The sequence below is a fragment of the Carlito syrichta genome, unplaced genomic scaffold (assembly GCF_000164805.1).
Source record: "Carlito syrichta isolate Samal-C Ts95f unplaced genomic scaffold, Tarsius_syrichta-2.0.1 Scaffold158730, whole genome shotgun sequence".
NCBI classification, from domain to species: domain Eukaryota; kingdom Metazoa; phylum Chordata; class Mammalia; order Primates; family Tarsiidae; genus Carlito; species Carlito syrichta.
This window is the reverse complement of record NW_007102826.1, coordinates 23307-41603: the sequence shown is the minus strand read 5'-3', so window position 1 is coordinate 41603 and position 18297 is coordinate 23307. Positions and strand designations below refer to the sequence as shown.

The 18297-nt window shown below is 39.7% G+C and overlaps 1 gene segment (V, D, J or C); it reads right to left on the bottom strand.

The window, feature by feature from the left end:
- Positions 1 to 12029: 12029 nt before the first annotated feature.
- Positions 12030 to 12840, bottom strand: LOC103252440. The segment is given in 2 exon segments: positions 12030 to 12355; positions 12768 to 12840. Coding segments are annotated over 2 exon segments (375 nt in total).
- Positions 12841 to 18297: the final 5457 nt, after the last annotated feature.

Here is an 18297-nt window from a genome sequence, read left to right as displayed (position 1 = left end):
CTTCACAATGTTGATTCTTCCAATCCATGAGCATGGGATATTTTTCCACTTATTGGAGTCAACTTTGATTTTTTTGAGCAGTGTTTTGTAGTTTTCCTTGGTAAGGTCTTTCACATATCTGGTTAGGAAGATGCCAAGGTATTTCTTTTTTTTTTTTTTTTGTGGCTATTGTGAATGGGATTGTGCTTTTTATTTGTGTTTCTGTTTGTTTATTATTGGTATAAAGAAATGCAATTGTCTTTTGCACATTTATTTTATACCCTGAGACTTTGCCAAAGTCCTTTTTCAGTGCAAGGAGGTTTTTGACAGAATCTCTTGGGTTTTCAAGGTCCACAATCATGTCGTCTGCAAAGAGAGATAACTTGACTTCCTCTTTTTCTATTTGGATACTCCTGATTGCCTTCTCTTTTCTGATTGCTGTAGCCAGGATTTCCAATACTATATTGAACAGGAGGTGAGAGAGTGGGCATCCTTGTCTTGTTCCAGTTTTCAGGGGAAATAATTCCAATTTTTGTCTGTTTAGGAGTATGCTTGCCATGGGTTTCTTGTAGATGGGTTTTACTATTTTGAGGTATGTTCCATGTATGCCTAGATGTTTGAGGGTTTTTATCAAGAAGGGGTGCTGGATTTTATCAAAAGCTTTTTCTGCATCTAAAGATATAATCATGTCATTTTTGTTTTGACATTTGTTGATGTATTTAACTGCATTTATTATCTTACGAATGTTGAACCAGACTTGCTTCCCAGGGATGAAGCCTACGTGGTCATGATGAAGGATTTTTGAGATGTGTTGTTGAATCCAGTTTACTAGGATCTTGTTAAGAATTTTGGCATCTATTTTTATCAAAGATATTGGCCTGTAGTTCTCTTTCTTTATTAGGTCTTTACCTGGCTTGGGTATCAGTGTGATGTTAGTGTATAAAATGGTTTGGGGAGGGTTCCATCTTTCTCTATCACCTGGAATACTTTCAGTAGGATTGGTATCAGCTCCTCCTTAAATGTCTTATAGAATTCTGCTGGAAAGCCATCTGGTCCAGGGCTTTTTTTTGCAGGCAGTTTTCTTATTACATAGTCACTTTCCTTGATTGTTATTTGTCTATTTAGGGTCTCAATTTCTTCTTGTTTCAACCTAGGTAGGTTGTGTGATATCAGAAAGTGTTTCATTTCCTTAAGGTTTTCAAGTTTGTTTCCATACAAGTGTACATAGTAGTCTCTAATGATATTTTGTATTTCTTCAGGGTCAGATGTGACTTCATCTTTTGTGTTTCTGAATGTATTTATTTGGGCTTTTTCTCTTTTTTTCTTCTTCAGTCTAGCTGGGGGACCATCGATCTTATTTATCCTTTCAAATAACCAACTTTTTGTGTCATGGATTTTTTGTATTATCTTTTTGACCTCTATGTCCCGAATTTGGGCTTTTATTTTGGTGATCTGGATACTTCTGCTGAAGTTAGTGTTTTGGTGGTCTTGCTTTTCCAGCTTCCTAAGGTGACTTGTTAGGCTGTTTATTTGTGATCCTTCCATTTTCTTCATGTACATTTGTAGAGATATGAATTCCCCTCTTACTGCAGCTTTCATGGCATCTCAGAGATTCTGGTAAGATGTCTCTTCATTTTCATTTGTTCCCAGGTATCTTTTAATCTCTGTTTTGATTTCATTGTTGACCCAGAAGTTGTTTAGATTATGCTGTTTAGTGTCCATGTCTTTGTGGGTTTCGGGGGGAACCTTATTGGTGTTGATGTTTATCTTTATTCCACTGTGGTCCAAGATGGTACATGACATAATTGCGATCTTTTGAAATTTGTTTGTGCTTGATTTATGTCCAAGTATGTGGTCGATTTTAGAGTATGTTCCATGTGGTGATGAGTGGAATGTATATTCTGTGGCCATTGGGTGGAGTATTCTGTAAGTATCAATTGAGTCCATTTGGTCAAGAGTCACATTGAAGTTCTGGATCTCGTTGCTGATTTTTTGTCCTAATGATCTGTTAGGGTTGTGAGTGGGGTATTAAAGTACCCAGCTATGATAGTGTTAGAGTCAGTATCTTTCTTGAGTTTTCCTAGAAGCTGCTTTATGAAAGTTGGTGTTCCTATGTTGGGTGCATATATGTTTTGGATAGATATTTCTTGTTGATGGAGTGAATCTTTAACATTATGTCATGGCCTTCTGTATCTTTTTAAATTTTTGACAACTTAAATGGTATTTTGTCTAATATTAGGATCATGACTCCTCCTTTCTTTTGTGTTCCATTCACCTGAAAATTTGTTTCCCATACTTTTACTTTGAGTCTGTGCATGTCTTTTCTAGTGATATGGGTCTCTTGAAGGCAATATATTGTTGCCTGGTGATATTTTATCCATTTTTCCATTCTCTGTCTTTTCAGTGGTGCATTTAGTCCATTCACATTCAGGCTAATTATTGAAATGTGAGAGTTGGTCCCTATCATAAAGTTCTTATAGAGTTGTTGTTGTTCCTCTTTGTTTGTTGTCTTTCTTTCGGTTTTGGAGTTCATTCGTGTGTGTTTTACTCTTTTTCCTGTACCCTTGTGAATGAGCATTGTTGTTCTTTTTTCTTTTTCTTCTGTGTTTAGTACTGTCTTAACTGTTTCTTGTAGAAGTGGTCTGGTGGCAGTGTATGTTTCTAGGGACTGGATATCTGGAAAAGATTTTAATTCTCCCTCACTAATGAAGCTTAACTTGGCTGTGTAGGTTATTCTTGGTTGAAATTGTTTCTGTTTTAGAACTTTGAAGATAGGGCTTCAAGTTTTCCTAGCCTGCAGGGTTTCTGTAGATAAATCTGCTACTATTCTAACTGATCTTCCATGGTAGGTGATCTGGCTTGTTTCTCTTGCTGACTGTAGGTTTTTTTCTTTTATACCTACTTTGTTTACATGAACTTTATGTGTCTGGTGGTTGGTATTCTCATTTTTTGTCTTGCAGGGGTTCTCTGAATCTCTTGTGTTTGAATTTTCACATCACTGATGAGATGAGGGAAGTTTTCTTCAATAATCTCATGAAATGTTTGTTCCAAAGTGGCCTCTGTCTCTCTTTCTGTTTCAGGAATTCCAGTTACTTTTAAATTTGGTCTCTTCAAGTAATCACACATCTCTTGAATGTTTTCTTCTGTGTTTTTAAACTTCTTTTCTATGTTTTTGACAGTTTGGGTTAGTTCTATATTTCGGTCCTCAAGCTCTGAGATACTTTCTTCTGCTTGGCTGATTCTGCTTTCCATGCTTATCAGTTTATTGTTTATTTTATTCACAATGTTCTTTACTACTGTTATCTCAGTTATCAACTCCTTCCTAGTTTCTTCTTGTCACTTCTCAATTCTTTTTAATCTCTCCATTAATGTCTTGATATCTAGGTTTGTAGTTTGAGACCAGTCATTCTGGGGGCTCTTCATTGTTTGCGTTCTGAAATCAGTTTTCTCAGTGTCTGCCTTCCCAGTGATCTGGGAGAGACCCATATTTTTCTTTTGGTTTTTTTCATTTGTGTAGATTTCTCTCTCTCTCCCCCTTTCCCTCCCCTTATTTAATTCTGTTTTTCAGGGAAGGTGGGGTTGGTTTTAGTTTTTTTGTTTGATATCCTGTTCTTCCTTATGAGGGTCCTCTGGCTTTGTTCACTTTTGAGGCTGGGGTGTGGGTTGGGGCCTGTACTTTTGCAGTTTTGAGTTTTAATTGAGGGGGAAGCTGTGATTCAGAATCTATTTTCAGATCCCAGTATCCCCCAACAGGTGTATGGGTACACTGGAACTTATTTCTCACTGGCTTAAAATCTGTCCATGCAGCAGGGTGTAGGTTTGCTCCCTGGCAAAAGGAGGTTTGAAAAAGGAAAATAATGGAAGAAGAGGGGGGTCAAGGGGAAGGTAGAGAGGAGAGAAGAGTGAGAGGGAAAACAGACATACATACCAACTCACTGATGAAAAAGAGACACAAGGCCAGAAATAGTGAAAAACAGACACAAACAAAATTCCCTAATGAACACAAAGACAGTCCACTAAAATCATGCCTTTTGATGCATTTTTACACAAACAGGTAGTCTAAATAAAAAAGCACACAAAATTGAGGAAAGCAAACATTCAAAACAATAAAATCAAAATTCAAAATAAGAAACCTGACTAGCTCTGCAAATCTTTCCTGAGTATCTAAAGTCTTTTCAGCTCTGTTCTCTAGCCTCTCCTCTTTGCTTTCATTATAGGAAGATAGACTTACTCCAGCCTGAGAGATCTTCCATAGGGTTGGGTTGCCTATATTTGATTCAGCGTAGGGGAGGGGATTTTGTCTCCTGTTTAGCAATATTACCTTAGAAACCAAGGCAGAGGCTGCTCGTAGGTGTTTGGGGCAATGCAAATCTCTGCCTGGAAAATGACTGAGGTGAGTGACTCTTCTTTGTGGATCTTTTCTCTTCATCCCTCCTTTCTCTCCATTCACCTGGGTTTGTGGGTGATCCACTATGATGGTTGTGGTGGTGTGTTTCCAGCATCAGGTACTGGGGATCAGTGGCACAGCTGGGTGCTGCATTTGCTGTGCCACCAATGGTCTGGGGTGGAGGAGGGAGCTGGAGATTCCCCTTTCTGGAGCTGAGAGCTGAGATCATCTCATCAGCACCTTAATATACTGTTCCCTTTCACAACCCTGGGGTCCCAGCATCAGTTGGAGACTAGGCAGAGCTGGGAGACTAGGCAGAGCTGCATGTCTCTGCCTGGACACAGGACTCCAGCTGCTCTCTGGGCCTGCTACAGCCAGGGGCAAGTTGGGGGAAGTGGAGTGCAAAACTGCTGGGTGCCTCAACCAGGGCAGAGACTGGAGCTCCAAAGGGCGAGTGATGAGTGGTGACAGCAGCTTTGAGCCCCTGCATAGGGCACTTCAGGCAGGAATGTAGCTGATATCTCTGAGGGGCAGGTGCCTAGAGCCTTCCCGGCTGACGGCGGCTAGAAATAGGGCTGAGCAGGGACCCAGGACCCAGGGCCAGGACCTGAAACTCTGAGGAGTGAGCACCGGTTATAGCTTTTGGCGCTTCAGCCCTGGCAGAGGTGCAGGCACGGGGGACCTGCATGGGCAGTGGTGGCCTTGGGCCTGGTGGGGCACCCTAGGAGGGAATGGAGCCTGCAGTTCCAAGGGTTGGGCGTGTAGGGCCTCCATGGGCTGCCACAGTCTGATATTGGGCTGGGCAACCAGCCAGGGAGGGAGGTGGCAGCTGCTGAGTGCTGAATGGATCAGTGTAGCCAGCAAGGGAACCCAAATCTCCACAAGGCAGTACCCAAGGGCCTCCACAGACAGCAGGTGTCTTGGGGCTGGGTGAGATGGTTCAGCCAGGGAGGGAGCTGGGATCTCCATGCAGCCATGCCTGGGGTCCCCTGGGGTAAAGCAGCAGGGTCGAGGGGCTGCAATAGCTAGCCTTGCGTGGGTCCGAATGGTCTCCAGGCTTTGAACTGGTGAGGCTGGTGGTGGGCAGTGGGGTGGGAGGCGGAAAGTAAGAGTATTTTTGGGTACTCACTTTCAGACAATCTTACAGTCCCACCTATGCTGTCACTATCTTACTGGAACTCTATTGTGAATTCTTTTTAAAGGGTGGCTGCTGCTCACTGAATGTACCTGCCATGCACCGTCAATGCCACTTTCCCCTTAGTTTTTAGTAGTATCCATAAGTTGAAGACCATCATCCTAAGTGAATCATCACAGAAACCAAAATAAACTCATACCACATTTTCTCCCTTGTAAGTGAATACCAAACAAAAACATACATGGGCACAAGGATGGGAACAGCAGACACTAGATACAGCTTAAGAAAGGAGAGAGGAAGTGTGAATAAAGTATACAAAACCACCCACTGGTGATAGGGGTGGGCTAGTCAGAAACCCAAATGTCACGTTTAGCAATATACCTATGTAACAAATTATCACATGGGCTTGAGCCTCTGTCATCCTAAGAATTAGATGGCTCCTTGAGTTGTCTTTCACCATCCATCTTTTATTCTGTCTCAGTTTTCTCCTTCCCTCCCAATGTAAGTATGCTGTCTGCATGAAAATCCATTTCATTGATGAACCCTACCTAAGACAGTGGACAAATTCTTAAGATGCAGGGTGAACTGTGTTCTCACCTAATGGCTTCCTACTGTTGATGGTACAGTATCAATCTTACTTTCTCAGTATTTTGAAGATCAGACTTCTATCTTATATTATCTGCTGTTTGTCATCTAAAGGCAGGTTTTGTCATAGTATTTTAAAGAATTTTAGATCCTGAGTCCCAATTAATCTTGATTGTGAAGCAGAATATTTTATATCCATTGATTAGTTCACATAGTATACAGAATACAAAATGATTGCTCTTCTCAATAAACCCGCCATCTAGTAAAATAACAGATATTAATAAAAATGTTACATTTAGTTGCACAACAATTATGGGTTGGATTCTTTGGTCCATCTAAGACGCCAAAGATGTGGTTTTGGAAAAGAGAGATCATGGGATAGGCTGCAGGGCAAAATGCATGACTGGGAGGGAGGCAGAGGGTTCCTGATCTACATTAGTCAAACTACTACCATTTCTTTTTTTGCAATCCTTCCAGAGCAGCTCTAAGAACCACAGCAGCTAGACCAGTCTAGGAAGTATCCATGGCCACTCAGACTTTTTATTTAACAGATGATGAGCTATAGAACTCTGAGTGTCTATGTATTATCATTTAGGTGATTGCTTACTGAATGAGTTTTCTAACTTAATGAAAATGTTTGTATCTGTGCTGTGCAGTAGGGTAGCTGTTAGACATATGTAGCAATCCAACACTTGAAATGTAGCTATTGTAATGGATAAACTACTATTTTATTCTGACTTACATGATTGTGTCTTTGCGCTGATGGTGTTTACCATGCCAGAAAGTACAGTTTTAGGCAGTAATAACTATCAATATCATCAGGAAAAAAAAAACCCAGATACTAAATGTTAAGCAAAAGACTGTTCCAGTACCACTGCACAAGGCTGGAGGTGTACCATGGCCAAGGTGGAAAGAGCAAGTGGGTGGATCTTTGGAATCTTCCCTGGATTGTACTGCTTCCAGGTAGGTGATGGAAACTCTCTCTAAGAGACACTGAGTGGGAAATTGAGACTGGGGGATCACTGTGTTGCCAGTAGAAGTTGAGTTGTAAAGAAAACACAAGTCTTCCTCAGTATCAATGATGCCCCACTCCATGAAATGTCTAGGAGAGTCCTGCTGGCTGTTCAAGCAGGAGGCAGATGCTGTGTTCTCTGAGTCAGAGTCTCAGTTCCATGAGACACATGAACCTTAACACATGGACCTGCCACAGCAAGAGCCAGAGCACCAGAACCCAGAGGGTCAGAGCTTGTGTCTAGTGTCCAGTGCTGTACCTGTCTCAGGTTGCTCCTACCCCACAGGTAGCAATCAGCCATTTGATAGGCTTTGAGGGACACAGAGTTGCTCTGGGGAGCATGCAAACTAGCAACAAGGATGCAATCCTGGGCTTCTGGCTTCGGATTGAGGGCCTATTCTATGTCATGAATGATGCCCAAGTCAAGGTGGTTGATGAAAGATACTAAGATAAATTTTATCCTTAAGGAAATCAAATCATATAGGGAATCTGATTCCTGTAGGACTGGTTGGATTTTGTACTTTTAAAGAATGAGACATTGTTTTTTTCAATAAATAATGAAATGTTTAAAATCTCCTGATTACTGCATTTCCCATGATAATCCCATGATCTTCGCTGTTTTTATGGTCTGTGGCTGTCTCCTCACCACTCATATGACTCAAAGATGTTCCCTGATTTTTAAAATAAGCAGTCTCACATCCTCAGATATCATGTATCATTGCCTAATTTTCTGCAATTTATCAACTACTAAAATTATTCTATTCACATTCATTATGTGCTTATTGTTTTCTACCTGGCTAATTTCCCTACTGAATGTACTTGGGATCAAATATTGTCACATTTACTCATATATATTTAGCACTCACATGGTTGCTTTTCATTTTTCCGAAAATCTCTGACATTAAGTAAGCATGCCTGTATATGTGCTGTGTAATACTGTAACAGTTAGATGTAGAAATTTGTTTGTCCTTTTTTATTGGAGAAAAATATATCGCATTCCTGTCAAGTAGTGACATTTAATTACTTCCACAATTAAGAAAGTCAATTGGACACTAAAACACATATCTATAAGAGAAATGAGCATTGCTTCAAAATTAAATAAACATAGATTGTGTACAAAAATATGTAATACTGATTAATTGTACTCAACACAGGAGGAAGACAGGCCCTTACAGTGGGTGGGGCTTGAGGAGATGATGAAAAAGTCAGTCCATGGAAGGCAGGAGTGGGTCTGATGAAAGACATCAGGCATTGCCCTAACTGTCCCTGCAAGTTTCAGAGAGGAATGGTGTATTGTCTACTTTCTCTTTTCTGCCAGTGAGAGGTAGTTTTTGTTTGGGTTGTAGCACTGTGTGAGGATACTTATTGCTCTGCTGACAGTTACAAGGTGCATTACCTTCAGCTTCCAGGAAACTGCTCTTGAGGGTTAAATCTGTCCTAGATCCACTACCATTGAACCAGGAGGTGGTCCCAAGATGTACTCGGACGCATACTTTGTAGGTTGTTTTTGAACCTGATTCATTCTCAACTGGTACCAGTGTAATCTACTGCCAGTGCTTTGACTGGCCTGACAGGGGGTGATGATTTCTCCTCTGTAATTCCAGGTAGTAAGGTAGAAAACTGAGTCAGCCAGCACAATGTCACCATTGCTGAGACCTCACAGAAAACATTAGCAGAGCACAACTGTATGTACATCAAAGTTACCATTAACCTAGGTAGACAGGATGAAATAATAAGCATTACATTTTTTAAATTCAGATATAAAGGGCAAACTCATTTAAAATGATGCAAGATTCTAAATAAAAAATTGCTGATTTGAATAACTTCATGACTTTTAGCTTCGTCCAAATACTCCCATCTATAATCCAGAGAAGTAGAAACTGTGATGGGGACCCCATTTTGCTGGATTGATTTGTTACTGTTGCTAGTGCCACATCCCAGAGCAAGAACCTCTTGTAAGATTCTGAGTGACTTGACCACATCAGATGGAAAGATATTTGCACATCATAGGTATATCACATTGGTTAAATACACAGAAGTTACTGTTGTCATGAGAGCATCTGCCCTGCTCTTCTGTGAGTGCATGATTCCCTCTGCTGGCCACCTGCATATGAACAATTCAAAGGCTCTTGTGAAGCTGGAGCAGATAGAGGGCCCAGCAGCAGAGGGAAGACACCATCCATTACCATCTTCTGTAGAATTTGCAGTTATTGGCACGAACAGTAGCTCAAATCCTCTGTCTCTGCCAAGGGTTATGATGATTCTTGTTCTCCATTGCAATGTGTGCAGAAGAAACTTTGATCATGTGGACATTTAATAAATCATCATCCCAAACAACACTATATTGATGACATAATGTTAATTAGAAGAAATAAACTGTAATTGTAAGGGCTCTGAATTTCTTCTGGAAACACATGTGCTCTAGAGGTTAGCATACAATTCTAAAAAACTCAAGGGCCTATCATATTGGTGACAATGTGTGAGCTTTAGTGAAGGGGTCTGAGACATCGTGGCTCATTCCTTTTTAAGTAAGGATAAATCATTGGCCTTCCACCTCCAACTACGAGAATGAAGCATACTGTTGGCCTGTACTTCCTAGAATATTGGCTCAACAACATTCTACAGTAAGTTCTATTATGCCATTCATTTATCAGTTATCTTGGAAGTCTGGTTTTTAAAGTGTGCCCAGGGAAAAATAAAATTTTGCATTACACTGGTGTTTTGATACAAGTGATCTTTCACTTGACCATGTGACCTAGCTCATCACTTGTTGTCAGATGCATCTGTGTTAGATGATCTGTGAACTCTCCTGCAAGGTCCTAAAAGTATAACAGCATAAATATCTAGGGTTTTAGAGCAACATCATGCACTACCCAAAAAACAAATAAACTGTTCGCTTTCAAAATTGGTGTTCCTAGAACCTCACAGATTCCTGGTAGAAGTACCCGTGAGTCACTGAGTAACTCTGTGACTGGATGTCGCTTGTTAAACTGGGACGTCACTCTCACCAGCATATAAAGTCACATGAGACTCAGCACCACTCAATATTAGGATAGAGATGGTATTTTTGAGACAGGGTAGAAGCAAATTCTGAGGGTCTGTTTCATTTATATGGACAGGTGTTCCTGTTCCCATATCACTTTCTTTTCCTACCCTAACTCTTCACATCAACTCACTCCCTTGACCTCATGAGAGTTCTCAATCAACTAATGCCAGATGTGAAAAAGAAAAGCAAAAACAAGTGAAATCTGATCTCTTCTTGTATGGATTGGCATCACTTATTTGTGCTAGTAAAAGTGGACTGCTTCCATATTGTGGCCTCAATCATGGGTGACTGTACACTATTATCTTGAGTTACCAAATATTTGTGTAGAGCATGTGTTCATTAAATTATTGTAGACACAAGAGGATCCCGAATCTATTATATGTCTGGATTCCTGAATAGCTCATTAGACAAGGTACTGGAAAAGAAGTTTGGAAGACCAGAGAGAAGAAGGTCTAGAGAAGAGGTATGTGAATGGACACATATGAGTGGGAAATTATGTGTGCAAAATTTTATGTTAAAACATCAAAGAAAAACTGCCTCTGGTGAAATATCAAGCAATAGTCTATCCTGGATGACTCATCCACCTGTAAGCAGATTAATTTTACCCAGTCTTTTCTCTGAACTTACACAGTATTTGCATAATGAATTTTTAAATAAAGTAGCCATGGTGACATGGATGAGGTATGGGCATGCACAATGACACAAGCCATGCCTCTTCACCACCATCTCCACCAGGGTTGATCCCAATTTACACCTTCTGACTCTGACACCTTCTCAACTGGGTGGTTCCTCCATTCTGGGCTGACTGGGCAAAGTATGCTGAGCCAACTCATGAGTCTGTAGTCAGCTGGCAGCTTACCTACGGCTGGATGACCTAAAATACTTCCTTAACTGAACTGATTCAATGTGTAACTTGGACAGCATTTGGAATCAGTTTACATGGGTCAGGAATGCAGGTCCTATTTCCTAGTCCTTATTAGGTTTGTTCCTGGGTCAATACTGGGGTATGAATCTATTCCATGTGCATTGTCTGGGAGAGATTCCACACTGTCCATCAGCAATGTGTAGTCTGAATCTAATGCAACTTATTTCTGAGAGTCGATTCAGCTATCTTCTGACATGCTGTCTTACACAATTTGGTCCTCCCCAGGGAGACTGAAGAGTGCAACACTGCCTGTCCATTTTCTTCCCCTGCTTGCAGGTGTGAGGGAAACAAAATGGACAAAAATTGTTCACAATCTTTTGACACATGACTTTGTTTTTAAGTGGATTTAACAAAACCTGTCTAGTAGCCAAAATTCAGTACTATGAGTAGTTTACTTGGGCTCTCCTGAAACAGTAGTATAAAATACTGTGCCAACCCCTTTACTGGAGATAAACATGATCTAAGAACAACTGAAAGCATGAAGGTGGGGAAGAGAGAGAAACAGAGTCTTTATATCATGAAACAAATCCAGTTGTATGCACACCAGTAGCTAACCAAAATAAAGTTTAAAATGCGTATTAGTTTTGGGTTGCTATGAGTCGACCAGACTTAATAACAAAGGTAATAGTATAAATGGATTTAACTGACAAGCAAATGTAGATAAAATGAAAAGGATTTGTATGATCTTTCATTCAGTCTTCTCTACTCTTATGTCTGATGGCTTAGAGAGCACTTGATCCACTTCCATTGTCCTGCAGGTTCTGCCATGTCTAGGCTGTTGCAGTAGGTGGAGTCCCATGTGTGGTGACTGAGTTGTAGCCCAGGTACTCAGGGTCCAAAGAAGTCAAGTGCAACCCACTCTTCTGAGTTCACCATCTTGCTCTATGGTGCCTGCTCCCCAGACAAACAACACATGTGGGCAGCCTAGGCTTCAGCAAGCAGGGAGGTTTGTGTTCGATGTTATACCACTGTGGGAGGAATGTTTGTACCTTGATGGCAGAAATAAATTCCAACATCCTCAGCTGTCACCCTGCTGATTTTTAGTGTGAAATCAGTGCCTGACCCACTGCCACTGAACCTGTCTGGGACCCCAGAGGCCCTGTTCGAAACCCTATAGATCAGGAGCTGTGGAGACTGGCCTGGCTTCTGCAGGTACCAATACAAATAGGTGTTTCCATTACTGTGTAGAAGGCTCTGACTAGATCTGCATGAGATGGAGGCTGGCTCTCCAGGGGTGACGGACAGGGAGAGTGGAGACTGGGTCATCACAACATCCCCACTGCATCCTGAAATAGAGAGATGTACAAGGTTAAGTACAAACATTAGAAGACATTATTTTCATTACTTTCTCTCTGTTAATTTTTAATGATAAATCATAATTTTTGTGAGTCAATTTTGGTCATATCCTCCAATCATTCAATTTGAAAAAGAAACGAGATTTTTAAGACACAAAGTAGATTCTAGAATTCTCCCATACCATCCCTTTTATCCGTGCCATAGTCTTCCCATGACACAGAACTTGTTACCTCTGGAATTTTCTCTAATCTCACAGATCTAAACATCACATATCCTACCTTGGAGGAAAGACATGAATGTCTATCCATCTAAAACATGGACAGAATACCCATGAGAGCCAGTGGAGCCCCAGAGCTCATGCACTCCTCTCAAATCCCCTTCCTCATCATCATCTGCCCTTACCAGGGACCCAGAACATCAACAGAACCAGGAGCTGAGCAGGAAACCTCATTTTGAGAAGTTGAACTGAGGTGTCCTGATCAGTCAAGGCAAGGTCACAGCTCAGCTATTATCTCAGATTCACAAGGGAAGTCCCTCCCCAGGGGACAGTATGCAAATACCCTCGTTTGTGCAGTAGTGTGGAAAGAGTCAAGAGGAAGTGAGGGCCTCTCTTGTCAGCAAAGTGACATAAAGTGTTCTCTGTCTTGGGAGAAAAACCAAGAGAGATAAAGTTGATGTTGCCTGAGTGGGTGAAATGATACTTTTCAATGTTTCCTACTTTTTTCTCTAGAAGATTTGTATTTTTTTATACTCTCTCAGGGACATGTTACATTTCTTTGGAATAGGTTGAGTCTTCATTAATATTTGGTTATTCTCATTTTTTAAATCAATTTAAGAGTCTACGTTCAGTGAATTTTAGATTTCTTAATTGAGACAAGCCACACAGAGTAAACAGCAAAAGGCTTTAATATGTAACTAGGCTTTGGTGGCTCAGCCTATAATCCCAGCACTTTGGGAGGTCAAGGTGAGAGGATTGCCTGAGCCCGGGGTTCAAGACCAGCCTGGGAAACTTGGTAAGCCTTTGTCTCTACAATAAGTCACAAAAATTAGCCAGGTATGGTGGAGTGTGCCTGTAGTTTCAGCTATGTGGGAGGCTGAGGTGGAAGGACCACCTAGCTCAGCAGGCCTAGGCTGATGTGGCCATGAGCGTGCCACTGCACTCTAGCCTGGTTGACAAGAGTGAGACTCCAACTCAAAAAAAAAAAATACACACACAAAAAAATGCAACTAATAAAGTTGAGGTAAATTCACTGTGCAGATGGAACTAGAGGAAATTTCAAGTTCTCCTGTTGCTTTCTTCATTCCCCATTTCAGTAAGAAATGTTCCTTCTATCTCAACCAAGGTAACTGTCATTCTGACACTGATCACAGTAGTTTGGGTTTTCTGGGCTTGAATTTCACATATACTGTAGGAATAACTTTTGTTTGTTTAGTGTTGTTTTCTGACTTTTTTCTTTTTTAAAAAATCTCACTTTCGAGGGCTTCATTCCTACTCGCGTACTTGAAATGCTGTTTGTTGTCTTTTCCTGAAGTTCTGAAAGCTTTTCTCTTGAATTGATTCCAAAACATGTCTGTTATTAATTAATCCATTCTTGTTTAGCAATAAATATTTTTACTTTGCTTTCACTTTTGAAGGATATTTTCACTGGAAACTGAATTATTGGTTGCCCTTTATCCCCAGGATTTAATAATGTCATTTCCCTGCTAGAATTCTAGCCGCCATTGGTGATGATGAAAATTTAGCCAGTAGCTCTACTACTGTTTCCTGTATATACTGTGTCTAATTTTCCTTGATACAGTCAAGATTTTCTATTTGTTTGTCAACATTTTAGCTATATTGTGTTTAGTTGTAAAGGTCACATGTTTTTACCCAGATACTTTCTTTTACTTCATGATTCTCATTACACATGTGTTGGTATTTTTCACATTGTCCTATCAAGGTCTAAAATATGAGGTCTTAAGCATTTTTCATTTTTCTTTCATCTTTTTTCCTTTGAATTATTTTCTATTTTTATCAATTTCAATGATTCTTCTGCCATTCTAAACTGTTATTGAACATGTCTTGTGAATTTTGCACTTTGATTATTGTACTTTTCATTTCTAGAATCCCATATAATCCTTTTTTCCTAGTTTCCATTTCTCTATTGAAAATTATTTTGTTAAGTCATTGTCTTTCTACTTGTTTTCAAAAATAAAAATTTGGACATTTATTGTTAGGCCAGTTGGTCAGTGTTGTTGGTAAGATATAAAGAATTGCACAGAAATAGACTAGGAAAAATAGTTATTTCAAAAGTAGGCTAAAGAGAGAAAGAGAGGGTGAATTCAGTTATCAAAGGACAGAAAGGGGCCAGGCATCTGAAGAAAACATAGCAGCCAGTGCATGAGAATGAATGCTTTTAAAACTTCTTGGAGGGTAGGAAGGTTGCCCTCTAGACGTTGTGGTGGTCTTGTCACATAGGTCATGAAGAACTGATTTCAATAGATTAGGTCAGTTTGACACTTTATGGCAGAAAGACAAATACTTTGGATAGAAAGATAATCAGTTTAAAGCATTCTTGGAGGATAGCAAAACAATCACCAGTTACCATCTCCCATACCCGTTTTGTCCCCTGTCAATGATTATAGAGCAAGTTAAACTAAAATGTTAAAAAAGCATAAAAAAGCTTAAAATGGCTACTCTTTGCCTAACGTGACTTCATTTTCTGCTTCATCCTTTCATTTTTATAATAACTGCTTTAAAGCCAATAATTTAAAACAAGTCAGAATCAGTTTCCAGTAGCTGTTGGTATCATTGTTGTTTTTGTTGTTTTGTTATTGTTCTCTCAGTATTGGCAATACTTTTCTGTTTCTTTGCAGGATTTCAAAAATTTAAATATGCTCATTTTAGATAAACTTTGGATTATATTTAATTGTGCTGACCATAAATGAGTTTCCTTTCATTCACTTGCTTGGGCTTATACTGAAAAATTTGACACCTTCCTTGATGTTTGACCATTAATATTTGCGCTCACTTAAATACTTAATTTCAATATTTAGCTTGGATTTCTAGGAACTGCCAATATATGGGGGGAGGCTAAGAAAACCTCAAAAATTATTTTTAAGAAATTGTGTGTGTATTCCTACCAGTTTAAAGTTCAGGCATCTTCAAAGTACTCTCTGTTTGATGAAATACACCTATTGAGATGCTTTCTCCACTGCTCAACAGAGTTTTTGAACTAATCAATTTTGATGCCTTTTAGTTCTTTTGCTGTTTCTTGTTTCACCTCTTCCAAATTGGCAAAATGTTTCCCTTTGGGGACTTTCTCATCAGGGAAACTAAAAAGATTGCCAGACGTGAGATTGTGTAAACAGAGAGGGTGGAGCTTGGGAGTCATGCCATTTTTGGTCAAAAATTACTGAACATTTAGCTTGGTGTGGGAGGGAGCATCGTCTTGGTTGAACAGTCAATCATCCATTTACAAATCAGAACGCTGCATCTGCACACAGCCTCTGACAAAAACTCCATCTGGTACAATGGTGCTGATGAGTTTCTTAAACACTTACCTAGCATGGGAAGCCTGTTCTATAGGAGGCTTGCCCTCCTCTTTATGTGTTAGTCCCCATGTAAATCTTAATCACCTAACATTGGGTAGGAGTTTTGCTGAAACATCTGCTGATTGATTTGTAAGTGGTTTCAAGAGACCAGGTAAATGCAGCTAGTTCTTAACTCCTTCAACTTGTACTTTTAACTGGAGCCTCATTGCTTGCCTTCTTGGCATATTTTGGGACCACCAATAGAGGTGAGATGGATATTTTCCAGTCAACAGACATTATTTTGAAGCTGTTGACACTTTATATGCAATAAAATTTGTTAGAGAGTTTGAAACTCACATAAGGTAATCCTGGGGAGAGCAAGATATGTTCCAGCTGGTCTAAGTCGGGTTGAGGTAGACAGAGGGTTGAGCTTTTATATTAGGACTGGGGAATAGTTTTCTGGTGGCACTCAGGGGTTAGTTGCACAGATATGAGGCAGAATAAAAAGGGGAAGTGGGGGTTGAAAACTGTCAGTGACCAAACATAAAAAATTGAGTCAGATTGCTTATTAAAATCATATCTTTCCAGTGACAACCAGATGGGAGTCCAAACTTCACCTGCACATAAACTACTTATGTATCTAATCCTGTTTGTAACTCATATTTTTATAATAAAACAATCATATATTTCTGATATCTTCAAATATGTGCTTTTTATATGTTGTTCAGTCTTTTATATCTTTTCTTGGCAGGTTGATATGTAAGTTACGTGTCCATTATTTAACATACTAGGAATTTGGGAGAAAATTGTGAATTTAGTGACTAATTTGAAAGAAAAAAATATTTTTGTAATGATCAGATCCACTTTTAAGAGAAGAATCAAAATGATGATACTTATTAACAATTATTGAGTACTTACTATGTCTATAAGTCAATATTAAAAACACCTGTAAGTATCTTTTTACTTGATTCTTATTATAGCCCTATGTATAGTTACTTTTTTGTTTTCCTTTATTATAGATGGGAAAGCAAAGAGAAGAATGTTTAAATGATTGGGCAAATTTAAACATTTGATGGAATAGCCAAAATTCCAACCAAGGGTCTGTGGTACTAATTCTTCTGTTCTATGATCTCACTAATCAGTATTTAATGATCTCTTTCATCAAGCTTTATACCAGATTTTCCCAGTTCTATATGAGTAACTAGAATAAGACCAAGTTATTGGACAGTGTACTCTTTGCTCAGGTTTGTTACAATAGAGAGGTAAACTTTTATTTTGCTGAAAGTAATAGCGTGACACATCTTCTGACTCCAGGCTGCTGACTGTGGGGGTGAAATTTGCCTCAGACTCACTGTCACTAAATCAGGCAGAGATGTAACTGTACAAAAATACTGTAATTAAGAAGATCGAGAGCCTGTCTTGCTTTTTTTTGGTCTGAGTTCAAGTAGCTCCTGATATCTTGACTCATGTTGCAACTCATCATGACTCGCTCTCTTCAGTGTTTGCCTGGAGGTTGAAAATTGAGTCAGTAAAATGTCCTCCTCATTGGCATTTGCAATTTTTAAAAAATAACCTAAACACAAATGTTATTGAAGTTAAATACATCCCACTCTTTGATCCTCTCAGGTTATTCATCAATGTGAGTGCTCTGTGAGAAGTCATGGCACAAACCCCAAAGAAGTTCAACTTACAATGAGAAAAAAGACTTCGTAATCATCATGTGGCGACTCTTCATAATCTCACCTGGTACCAATGAGAGCAGCAAGAGGCAGAGAATCCCCATCATGTTTTATTTGTTTGTTTTGAGTAAAAGTCTTACTATCACCCAGGCTGAAGAGCAGTGGCATACTCACAGTCACTGCAGCCTCGAACTGGTGGGTTCAGGAATCCTTTTGCTTCAGCCTTCCCAGTAGCTGGAACTATAGGTGCATGCCACCACATTCTGCTCATTTTTGATTTATTGTTGAGACGAGATAACACCATGTTGCTCAGGCTGGCTTCGAATCCATGGCCTAGGCAATCTTCTCACCTCCACCTCCAAAGTGTTGAGATTACAGGTGTGAGCCATTGTGCCTGTCTCCTCATGTGTATTCTGTATACACCTGAGGCAGACACATACCCTTTGCCATGTACTATGCCTAAAGGTTTTGATTTATAGCCAGAAACTGTAGGGAAAGAGTGTAAAGTCATCCTGTTGGGATATTTTGGAACTTCTGGTTTCTGGGAAGAATAATTTACATCTGTTCTCACCAATGCTTCCTTCCTTCCCAGTATTTTCAGTTAGTAATGAAACCATATGAAGCCCCTCAATTTTTGATAGAAATAACAAGACTATTTCCTCAATCCTCACTTGCAACTGGTCTTCTGGTGATGACTTGTGAGTGACCAGAAGCGTGTTATTTGAAACTTATCAGGCCAC